The sequence below is a fragment of the Bufo gargarizans genome, chromosome 4 (assembly GCF_014858855.1).
Source record: "Bufo gargarizans isolate SCDJY-AF-19 chromosome 4, ASM1485885v1, whole genome shotgun sequence".
NCBI lineage: Eukaryota > Metazoa > Chordata > Amphibia > Anura > Bufonidae > Bufo > Bufo gargarizans.
Window position 1 is genome coordinate 180503581 of NC_058083.1, and position 12235 is coordinate 180515815.

The 12235-nt window shown below is 41.0% G+C and overlaps 1 protein-coding gene across 1 annotated transcript in view; it reads left to right on the forward strand.

Annotated features, from left to right (window-relative positions):
• Positions 1-11714, forward strand: part of SLC2A2 (solute carrier family 2 member 2) — a 59770-nt gene extending 48056 nt beyond the window's left edge. The window contains exons 8-11 of the mRNA XM_044291762.1: positions 1575-1679; positions 5006-5107; positions 5949-6152; positions 8112-11714. Coding sequence (XP_044147697.1) covers positions 1575-1679; positions 5006-5107; positions 5949-6152; positions 8112-8303 — 603 coding nt within the window. The 3' untranslated portion in view covers positions 8304-11714. The remainder of the gene's footprint in view (positions 1-1574; positions 1680-5005; positions 5108-5948; positions 6153-8111) is intronic.
• The last annotated feature ends 521 nt before the right edge of the window (positions 11715-12235 follow it).

Here is a 12235-nt window from a genome sequence, read left to right on the forward strand (position 1 = left end):
ATTTGATATAGTCAATTACATCCACACATTTTGCTATCTTGTGTAGGATGTCTATGTGGCACTTGTGGTCTGCTGTGGGCATCCTCCATTGTACGCATTTCTTGCTGGGGATCGCCATTAGCAACAGACCACAAGTGCAGGATTTGCTCCCCCGGTTATAGATGCACAACTGCATATGGGGTTGAGCATTTCCTGCTTTTTGAGACCACGTTATATTATGTAATTTGTATATGTGCGACTTCGCAAATAGCTTACTTCGGTTCATCGGAGCCCAGACAAATCTCCGTACAGTATTGTTCCAAAGTTTTGAACGAATCAACTTTGGATGAAGCATCCGAAGCTCGCTTCGCTGAACACCATTTGTCAGTATTGCGAGTCTGGGCATTGTGGGTTGGTTGTTCAGTGGTGGATAACCACTTTAACTTTAATAGACATTATACCTGGTTCAAGAGGGTTGATGACAGATGCTTGTTAAGCCCCACTACACATTCGATTGATGTTGAATGGTCCACCACAAATCAAATGTGAAGAGCTGGATAAGCTGGGCCATACTCGCCTGGTATCTGGTCGCACCTTCCTCCCTGTAAACTGAATGTGCACATTAATGATGAAATTTTAATAGCCTACATGCCTCTGGTCCTGAAATTACTGTATGTTCTAAATAAACCCCATATATTGTATAAGATATTACTAAAACGCATCTCAGTGTTACTGACTATAACCAGTCAAAGCTCATGTAAACACAGCTTCTGTTTAATTAAAGGGAACCTCTCACCACCAAATGCAGTGCAATCTGCAGGCAACGTTTTATAGAGAAGGTGGAGCTGAGCAGACTGATATATACTTCTATGGGGATATCTTCAGTAAAGTCTGTCATTTAGGCCCCTTTCAGACAAGCCAGTTCCACACATTGGACTAGCGGCATGAGTATAAGACAGCTCCAGTCCTGACCTCCCAGCACTGAGCGGGTCGCATGGCATTATATTGATTTATGATGCTATGTAACCCTTACAGTTCTGGAATGTATTGGATAACATTGACAGTATTATGTCACTGTTACACAATACATTCCAGACCTCTAAGGGTTGCATGGCACATAAATCAATATAATGCCATGTGACCCCGGCAGTGCTGGGAGGTCAGGGCAGGTGCTCCCGCTGACACATGCTGCATGTCCAATGCGTGGAACTCGCTTGTGTGAAAGTAGCCTTAATATTTTAAACTTGTGCTCTTTTTAGGTTTAGGAGTCACGTGGGCGGTCCTAACAGTGATTGACAGCCTTCCCTTAGTCATGCAGCGTTAGCGGTCAGTCACCGATAGGACTGCTCACATGACTCTTACACCTAGAAAAAGCTGAGGTTTAAATGTATAAATTACAAGTTTTACTGAATCTTTTCCCATAACACAACACATCAGTCTGCTCAGCTCCTCCTGCTCTATAACCTGCTGCCTGCAGACTGTACTGCATTTTCATGGCCAGAAGTTCCCTTTAATGACGGATGATTCCAAATCATATCTCTTGCACAGTAGTATCAGATCCATGTTAATCATAATTAATGCTCGTCTCTCAACAGATATTTTACTATTCAACAAGCATTTTTTCTAAATCTGGAATTAGCCAACCAGTATATGCAACCATTGGGGTTGGTGCAGTCAACACCGTTTTCACCATTGTTTCGGTAAGTCTTTTTGCTCTTAGTTGTTGAAGCAGTTCACCGCACAGCTTATTTCTAGAAGCATATGATTATAATGCAAGCACAGTATCTAGAGTCTGTCGTATCTTTCTTGTTCTACCAAGTGTGTACAAACTATAGCGGAAGACGTGGCTGCTCTGGTGTCCTTAAGCATGACTGTCCTCTCTCAAGAACTGTAAAGTCAGCAATTATAGGGTGGGTAATTGGCCTGAGGGTGCATTCAAAAACGGCCATCACACGGCCCTGTTCAGAACCATTGCAGTCTATGGGTCTATTCACATGGCTGTTTTTTTTTTTTAACGGCCTTCAAATAATAGTAATAGGGACATTTATCAAGACAGTGGTACCCATACGCCAATCTTGACCTCCCTGCAAATGCCTCTTAATAAATCGGGTGCATCTCTGCCCTGCCGTGAGCCAGAAACTGAAGTCTACGCCAGCTACAGACTGTAGACTTCAGCTATAACTTCACCACTTTCTGGCGAATGTTATAGTAAATGCTGCTGGTGGTGTGAAGCCTTGCCCTCTCCTGCTAAGCCCCACCACTTTCTGGCGAATGTTATAGTAAATGGTGGTGTGAAGCCTTGCCCTCTCCTGCTAAGCCCCACCACTTTCTGGCGAATGTTATAGTAAATGGTGGTGTGAAGCCTTGCCCTCTCCTGCTAAGCCCCACCACTTTTTGCAGCTCTTCGGAAAAGTGCTTAGAAGCTTAAAAAGTCGCAAATTATATTAATTTGTGACTTTTTATGCCATAATAATGGAATCAAGTGTTTAATAAATGTTCCTCTAAATGTCCTATTTTCATTTCACTTTTTTTAACGTCTGTCACACAGACATTTTCAGAACCATTGCAGTTTAGGGGTCTATTCCCACAGCATTTTTTTAAACCATGAATAACAACCGTAAAAAAAAAAATATATGTCCCATTCTGTTTTTACGGACAGACAGTCCCCATACAATGCAAAAGGGGCTTTTTGAATGGCCTTTTTTTTTTCAAAAAGGCAGCTGTTAATAACGGCCGTTGAAAAAGGACCGTTTTGCTGTTTTTACCAGCCGTTTTTTTTTTTTTTTTTTCCATTGCTGTGTGGCCTTTGAAAAACCCAAGAAGCCCAAATATCCACAATATAATAGACAGATTTTAATATATACCAAAGAGGACCCATCAGCTCTCCTGACAGGTCAATTAACTGGAATTCTGGAACATCTTTTGTTAGAACTCTTCATGTTGTCCATTCTCTGTTATTCCTCCTAGAAATATATGAATATATATATATATATATATATATATATATATATATATATATATATATATGAATGTCCGAGATGGGCCAACCCCTTAATCACAATTATTAACTTTATGTGCATGACATAATGTTCTTTTACTAATAGGCATGTGGTCTATGCTCTCTGATGCCTTAGTACTGCTACACGGTTAGCTTGGCAGGTTGTGCCATATTGTGGCTGCAAGAGGGCAGAGAACTGTCTGGTGGCCTGACTAATCTAGGTCAAACAGTGAGAAAGAGCACTGCTGAAATTAGTCTATGGTACATTGCCGACATTATAAGTTCACCTGGCAGAGCTCTGGTATATTTTAGCCTGTAAGCATTTTTTTTATTTTTTTTAATCTCAAACCTCAAGGTCAAGCGCACATTAAATGCTGACTCCCACAAAATTGCATTAGAAACTTGTCAGCCTGTTATTTATTACTGAACAAGCTAGGGAATAGTTAAAATGTGGAAACTAGTACCAACAAAATAGGAAAGAAGCGTTCTATCTACTATGTAAGCATACTTAACTAAAACCACTCCCAGCATGTCTGCTTAAAGAAATACTCGCATTCTCCATAATGATGTGCCGCGGCAATGTTACAAATGGTTACATCCTGAACAGTGTCCTTACCTTTTCTCATTAGGATTTCAATGCCTTTAGGGTCATGTCCCTTAACCATGTTTCAAACAAAAGTGTTCATAGAGTCGCCATCTTATGCAAGAAAGAAATGTATAGAATTTTTTTATCTCAATACAATTTCCCCATGGAAGTTACATGAGATTATTGAAAATGTCCATAATCAGTTTCACCCCCAGTATATTCAGGCAACCTTTTGCAGCAACCCAGGAGAGGACAGTAGAGTGAAGAGGACTGATAGTAGCTGAAGAATGGTGGTTGTAGTTGTTACTCATGCTCCTCTGGGCCCTGCAGTGATAAGAAGGGTGCCCCTTTTCCTCCCTTCGTGGCACTCTCTGGCTTTGTGGTTCTCCTGCCTGGTGAGGTGCCGATGGTGTTAACGTTTGCTGTCAGGTGCAAGGCAGCGTCCCTTGGTACAGCAGTGGATGTCGGTGCAAGAAATAATAAATCCATTTTTTTTTACTGAAGATTCAGATGCAAGCACATCAGTGCAGTTCTCAGCATGCATAGACTGGCAGGTGTAACACTTCTCTTCCTGCAATGCAACCTCAGGGCAGACCCTCATATCAGGATATGTTCTGCACCTTTTTTGAACAGGTTGCCATAACCCAAGGGTAGAAGTCCACAATGATCACTGTGGGATTTGGATATTTTAGTTATGCTGGATGATAAATGTGGAAGAGGCATCACTTTAGACCGTTTAGCCTAATTTTACACCACTTGGTGGCTTACTTTGGAACAATTTTGTGCCAAAATTTTAGAGCAAAACGGTGCATCGTAAAAGGGGTTTTCCAGGTTCCTCATATTAATTACCTATTTTTATGATAGGTCATCAATATCCTATTAGACACACTGCACCCCCACCCATCAAGCTCCCCATCAGCTGTTCTTTGCAGCCACCAGCACCGGAATTATCGCTCTGAATGGATCAGGAAGTACAGCTCCATTCAAAGTGTAGTGGCCGTGCCAGGTCACTGCAGCTCAGCTCTAATTCCCTTCAGTGGGAAATGAACTGCGGCAATCCACACGGACACTACATTTTGAACGGAGATACCTGTTCCACTCAAAGTGTTTCCACTCCAGAGGCTGCAGGGAGCAACGGATCATGAGGGTGTGGGTTATTACGTCATCACCAAATGGATATTAACGACTTATCCTGACAATAGGTCATCAATATTAGGAGCCTGGAAAACCCCTTTAGGCCTGCAAGCCATATGACTATATGTAAACAGGCCCCGGAACGTGTTGCATGCAAGGAGAATTTATAAGATACATTCTAAGAATTTACCACTTTATGAATTCTTTGTGATCTTGGTTCATGAAGAAGTGATATTTTTATTGGAATGTCTGTTATATTAATGAATCAGATCGGATTAATCCTAAAAACCTCATATGCTACATTACAGGTGTTCCTTGTGGAGAGAGCTGGAAGAAGATCCCTTTATCTCATTGGCTTGGCAGGAATGTGCGTTTGTGCTATAATCATGACAATTGCTCTAGCTTTGCTGGTAAGATCAATATAAACTGCCTGCATTGTAATAGCAAACCCTATGGATACAAAGATAAGATGAACAACCATGTAGATAAAATATGCATTATATATACATATATATATATATATATACAGGGCATATATAGAAACAAAATTGAAGGGGTTGGCCACTATCTAGTCAAATTTCTAAAATGCCCTAAACGATTATGTTCCGACACAAGCAACTCTAAATCCCCCCATTGCTTACCCCCGCTCTGTATTTCAAGGTCCCCTGCTGTCCCTGGATTGGACTGAACAGTGGTTGGTGGCTTTGTCCCTATCCTACCCTTCTGAGCAGGCACTGACTAATGGCTGAACATGTAGCCATTATACAGTGTCTGTGCAGAAGGAGAGGGAACCAAAGAGGTGCTGACATGGGTAAATGACGTGAGCAATACCATCTTGTGTCCTACAGACTGGGACACTGCTGCCATCCACCGTTTACACAGCCAATCCAGGGGCAGTAGAGGGCATGGAAAATGAAGCACAGGGTTAAGCAATGGGGGTATTTGGAGTTTTCTGCGCTACAACACAGCAGTTTAGGGCATTTTTCAACTTTGATTAGAAAGTGACCAACTCTATTAATCCACTGCCCTTCATAGCCATATATCACCTGATATTTTGTGTATTGTTTTAATATACAAATTATTACTTAGCAAAATAATGAAAGGCAATAATCTGTAATAACCAATAATCGCCATATAAACTGTAAACTGTACATCCAATATAGATTCGCTTGTTGAAATGCCCACTAATGATTAACTAAGACTGACCGTCAGCAAAGACAGAAATTAATGACAATTCTTTATGTCTTGCAGCATATCCATGCCTGGATGAGCTATCTTTGCATGGTTGCCATCTTTCTATTTGTAATATTCTTTGAAGTTGGGCCTGGTCCCATTCCATGGTTCATTGTTGCTGAGCTTTTCAGCCAAGGTCCTAGACCTGCAGCTATGGCAATATCCGGATTCTGCAACTGGACATGTAACTTCATCATCGGAATGTGCTTCCAGTACATCGCAGTGAGTATAAAACCAAGATTTATTCAGCCACATCTAAACCATATCAATCATTTCCAGTCTTGTGAATATATCACGAATACACACAATGATACATGTGTTCTGGTAACTGAAACGACTTTGTGACCAAAGAAAATCGGAAATGGACATCACAATATATTCCAAGTGTCTCAAATCACATTTGTTGTATATTTTTTTCACCCATAGATCAAATTGGCATTATTGGCATGAACTATCTATTAGAGTTCACCTTTTAGATCTAAAAAAAAAATTATGTTTCTTCTGATTGGCTGCTATGAGCTATTAGGCAACTTTTTGTCTGAGTAGTTTAAATGCCTAAAGCCCAGGTCTATTCTTTTTGGATTTTCATCTGTGAAATCAGTGATTTTCATCAGTGATTTAGAGCAAAAAAAACTGTGCATGTCAAATCTTAAAATTATACTTTACTACTGTATAAGCTCTGCTTATAGTTTTGGTTCGCAATCACTGATAGAAATCACTGATCAAACACTGACTAAACACTGACTGTGTTAAAGCGGCCTAAGGGTACAGTCCCATATAATGGTGCGGCTGAAAACCATGTTGGCGTGCAAGTCTGTGTAGTATTCATATTGTTAAGTGAACAAAATGTGCAGTCATTACTGACCAACAATCAATTTTAAAAGTGAATTTGAAAACCCCTCAGACCTGCAGAATAACATGGGACCTTACCCTAAGGCTATATGTACACGAACGTAAGTGCTCCGTGCCCGTTGCTGCGCTCCGCAATGCACGGGCACAGACCGCGGGGCAGCCGCATGCAAATTGAGGACCTATTCACTTGAATGGGGTCCACGATCCGCAGCCGACGTCCGCCCCGCACAAAAGTAGTGCATGCGCTACTTTTTTTGCGGTGCAGAGGCCACACCGTAGTGCTTATGTGGGGGTTCCGATCCGTGCCTCTGTTCCGCATCTCTGTGATTACGGACCCATTCAAGTGAATGGGTCCGCGATCCGTGATGCGGAATGCACACGGTCGGTGCCCATGTATTGCGGACCGGCTGTTTGCAGGCCGCAATACGACCATGGGGGGCACACAGTCGTGTGAAAGTAGCCTAATGGTCAAAAACAAGCTAACAAGTTAGAGGACCTGCCAACTCTCCTGACATGTCTTTTGTATTAACTACTTGCATCTCCCTTGTAATAACAAGTCTAGAGTATCTTTTCATGTAACTGTACATTGTGCCATTCTTCTATTATTCCTACTAGAAGTTTATGAATGTACTGTCACCAGTCTACAACAAAAGTCCATCTGGTTGTTATATCTTGGGGGGGTGTCCCTGCACAGTCTGACAGCACTGATTGGACAGTCTCAGACTGTGCAGGAACACACCTCCAACCTGAATAACCCTTTAGTGCAGACTGCTGGTAATACATTCATAAACTTCTAGTAGGAATAATAGATGAATGGTACAACACAGTGTCATAAGAAACAATGCTCCAGAATTATTATTACATAGAAACCTAGAATGTGTCGGCAGATAAGAACCATTTGGCCCATCTAGTCTGCCCAATATACTAAATACTATGGATAGCCCCTGGCCCTATCTTATATGAAGGATGGCCTTATGCCTATCCCATGCATGCTTAAACTCCTTCACTGTATTTTCAGCTGCCACTTCTGCAGGAAGGCTATTCCATGCATCCACTACTCTCTCAGTAAAGTAATACTTCCTGATATTACTATTAAACCTTTGCCCCTCTAATTTAAAACTATGTCGTCTTGTAGCAGTTTTTCTTCTTTTAATGAAGTAATTCGTTATTTCAACAGACACGTCAGGAGAGGTGACAGGTCCTATTTAGTTGAGTTTCTACAGGAACGATATATTTATCTATTCATATTAGATTCCCCCCCGCAGAATACACAGAACGCATATTACTGCATAAGATATGATATACTGCTGTCTTTGCTTTCACTTTCAGGAAGCGTGTGGACCCTACGTCTTCATCATTTTTGCAGTTCTTCTCTTCGGTTTTACCATATTTACATACTTTAAAGTTCCAGAAACGAAAGGGAAGTCTTTTGAGGAGATATCTGCCGAGTTCCGCAAGAAGAAACACAAGGGGTTCAAAGCTACGGAGATGGAGTATCTTGGAACAAGTACAGATGCTTGAATTCTTTGATATCCGAACAGTTACTTTTATATTTCAGAAAATATTTTATGAGACGTGAAACTGAGTATTTTGTGTTTTTATGGATTCGTATTTTTCAGTGTCGAAACACAAACAGCATGTGTTCTATGGCGAATAGCAGGAACATGCATACAGTATATGCAACAATATGCTCTCGGGTATTTTTTTTTAGATGCTTGAGGAATACACTACAGCTAGCTTGGTTCTAATCGTCTTAAAAAAATCCTTGTTATCCACAGGGATTCACAGTTCTCATGTAATATGCTATGCATGCACAGTATATTTTGGATTATTGCAGGACATGAAGTAAGATGAAGTATTAACATAATCCAATACCAAAATTTAGAAATGATGGAACCAAAGAATGCCTAGGGTGCTGTGGTTAGTCATTTGTAAGTTGAAAGGTTTGGGTCAGTTTTGTAGAATAAGTGACATAGGACTATGTACTTTTGTATGACGTCAGAACAAATATGCAATGAGACTACTGCTGATACAGTTTGCACTATAAACCTTCAAGTGTTAGAAATGCTGACTTTAAGGTGTTTTTTATAGAAACATACAGAAGCATACAGCCAGCAAAATGGTCGGAAGTGCCACAAATGAGTGAGAAAATACACCATCCATATAGGAATTGTCTCATTAAGAAAACATATTTTCCAATACCCTATAAAGGAATCCAGAATTAATACACAGAGGTCCCTAATTCAGGACCCTCTTCTATTAGCAGGAGCATAGAGCAGCTACAAAGAGGACCCAACATGACCATGCATAAGGGCTCATTCACACGACCGTAAGGACTCCGTGCCTGTGCTGCGGACTGCAAATAGTAGTCTGCAATGCAAGGGGCACCGGCTGTGTGAATCCCGTATTGCGGTGCGAATCATTGACTTGAATGGGTCTGCGATCTTCAAAATACGGCATATGATAGGATATGTGCGGTGCGAAGGCACAGACTTGAAAGCTCAGGGATGCGCTTCTGAGTGTTACCGTGAATTTATGCTCGGTGCCTCCACTCTGCAAGAGATAGGACATGTGCGGTGCGAAGGCACGAACTTGAAAGCTCAGGGATGCGCTTCTGAGTGTTACCGTGAATTTCTGCTCCGTGCCTCCACTCTGCAAAAGATAGGACATGTCCCATCTGTCGCCATATCTTGAGGATCGCAGACCCACTCACGTCAATGGGTCCACATCCCCAACATGGAGTGCACACGGCCAGTGCCTGTATATTACGGATCCGCCATTTGCAGGTTTACTTTGATATCCTGTTTATAATGCTTCTGCGTAGATAAATGCCCCCCCCCCCCCATGCTAAATTTAACATTTGGATAGAAAATATTAAAGGTGTTTTCCTGCAAGAATGATCACCTAAATATAAATAAATAAATATCGGTAGTGGGGGATCCGACCACTGGGACACTTCACAATCCCTTCAGAGATGGGACTTGGAGCCCTCGTTCATGGGAGGAGGTTCCTTGCTGTCGGATGACCCCCATCATGTTTTCCACAGGTAATCATTTGGTGGGATATCCCCTTTAAAGACTCAGTGCCTGTGCCACGTGATACATATCATGTCCCATAACCACTGATTATTCAGCATATTGTTTACAGTTCTACACTGGTCTGTTACATAAGCTAGAAGCTTTCTTCTGTGGGATTTTTAGAATTTGGGGAATTTTAGCATTTTGGAAACATATTTTTGGATATAAAATCTTTCCTGATTATATGTAAGTCTGAGTGAGCTCACCATAGAACGGAAACTCCTGGTGTGAAGAACTGGCTTGCTATTGTCACAACCTGTGGGTGCTTTTACATGGGCCAATGCCTAACCTTAAAAAAGCACCGACCGACAATATAACTAGTCAATTGGAGCTAATCTAAAGAACCTTCACACCAGCAGATGCAAACTGAATAGTCACTACGATCACTGGCCTCCCTGGTGTTGGCGCTGCCAACCAGCGAGCATTTTTATGGCCACATAAAAGATCCAATCATCCGACAAATGAGCACTGGCTTGCTTCTTGACTGATCACTTCTTATATCTTCTTTTCATTTGGTAATGTCAGTTGTTGTAAGCATACAGGAAAATGTATGCATCTCATATTTTGGATAGCAATACTAAAGATTTTTTTGCCTATGTATATAATATTTCTATATAATCCTGTATGGTCATGCGCACACCTTAATTATAGATTCATCTGCCCTATTTTTATATAAGTTTGTAAGAATTGAAAATAGTCACAACTGATGTGATGAAACACAAGATCAATCTATACTTCTACTTGTACTGTTGCATTCAATGCTTTAGTATATGGTGGCACTTTAGTAAAGTTTTAACTAGGACCAATCAGCTCTCCGGATATGTCTGTATTCCCCGTGTAATAACAATCCTGGAGCATCTATTCTTATGGCTCTATGTTGTTCCATTCCTTTATTATTCCTGCTAGAAGTTAGGAATGAATTGCCAACAGTCTGCAATGAAGGTCTAGAAGAATGTTACCAGTTGGGAGTGTGTCCCTGCCCAGTCTGATAGTGGCAGCACTACTTGCATGGACACATGCCCAACTGCTACCATCCCTCTGGCTCTTTATTGCAAATGGTTAGTAATTCATCCATAATCTTGTAGATTGTAAGCCCCCCGGGCAGTGCCCTCTCTCCTCCCGTGCCAGTCTGTAATTCATCTTGTTCATGCTTAGTGCAATTGTCTGTATTATGTATGTATGTGACCCCCTTATCATATGTACAGCGCCATGGAATGAATGGCGCTTTAATAATAATTTGTAACAGGAATAATAAAGGAATGGCACAACATAGTCATAAGAATAGATGATCCAGAATTTCTAATTCAATGGGGACGCAAGTAGTTCACAAAACAGACATAGGAGAGGTGACAGGTCATAGTTTAACTATATCAACTAACATTTTAAAATAACTCAGTTTCCCCCTACAACACAACATAAAACTGGTTTTCATTTACTGTATTTGCTGTTTTGTTTTTCGAGATCACTCCTTTCATCAGAATGGGGAAACTTCTTTTGAATGGAACATTTTAACAAACCGGATATAGAAATGGATTTTTCTCCATACAATGCTCAGATCCAGATGGGATCTGTAGACACAAAGTATACCATCATTATAAGCCAATGGAATGGGATCTGTCTGCTACTGGTTTATATTGTTTTATATTTGCTGGCAACAGTTTACATGGGAAAATGTTACTTATTACCATGACCTATACGGTAATTTTCCCCATCATTTCAAGGATTATTTCTATATTGAAGACTAAGGCTACATTCACACGTCAGTATTTTTCTATATCCCGAATTTCGGTCCGTTTTTTGCGGATCCGTTGTTCCTGAAAATGTTTCCGTATGTCATCCGTTTTTTGAGGATCCATTGACTTGGTATTGTACCAGGATCCGATTTGGCGGATAATAATAGGACAAGCTTTATATTTTTTCGGACATGCGGAACGGAACAACGGAAACGTGCTGTCCGATTTTTTTCAGGACCCATTGAAAATGAATGGGTACGCAACTGGTCCAGATCTGTTCCGCAAAAAACTGAACAGATCAGGAAAGAAACAACGGACGTGTGAATGGACCCTAACAGTGTTATTTTTTCTTATTTGCTTATGTATTAGATGTCATTCTTCTTAAAGGGCATCTGTCAGCAGATTTGTACCTATGAATCTGGCTGACCTGTTACATGTGCACTTGGCAGCTGAAGACATCTGTGTTGGTCCCATGTTTATGTGTGTCCGCATTACTGAGAAAAATGGTGTTTTGATATATGCAAATTAGACTCTAGGAGCAACGGGGGCTTTGCCGTTACACCTAGAGGCTCTGCTCTCTCTGCAACTGTCACATCTCCATTTTGATTGACAGAGTCAGGTGTGATGATGTTTTCACTGCCTG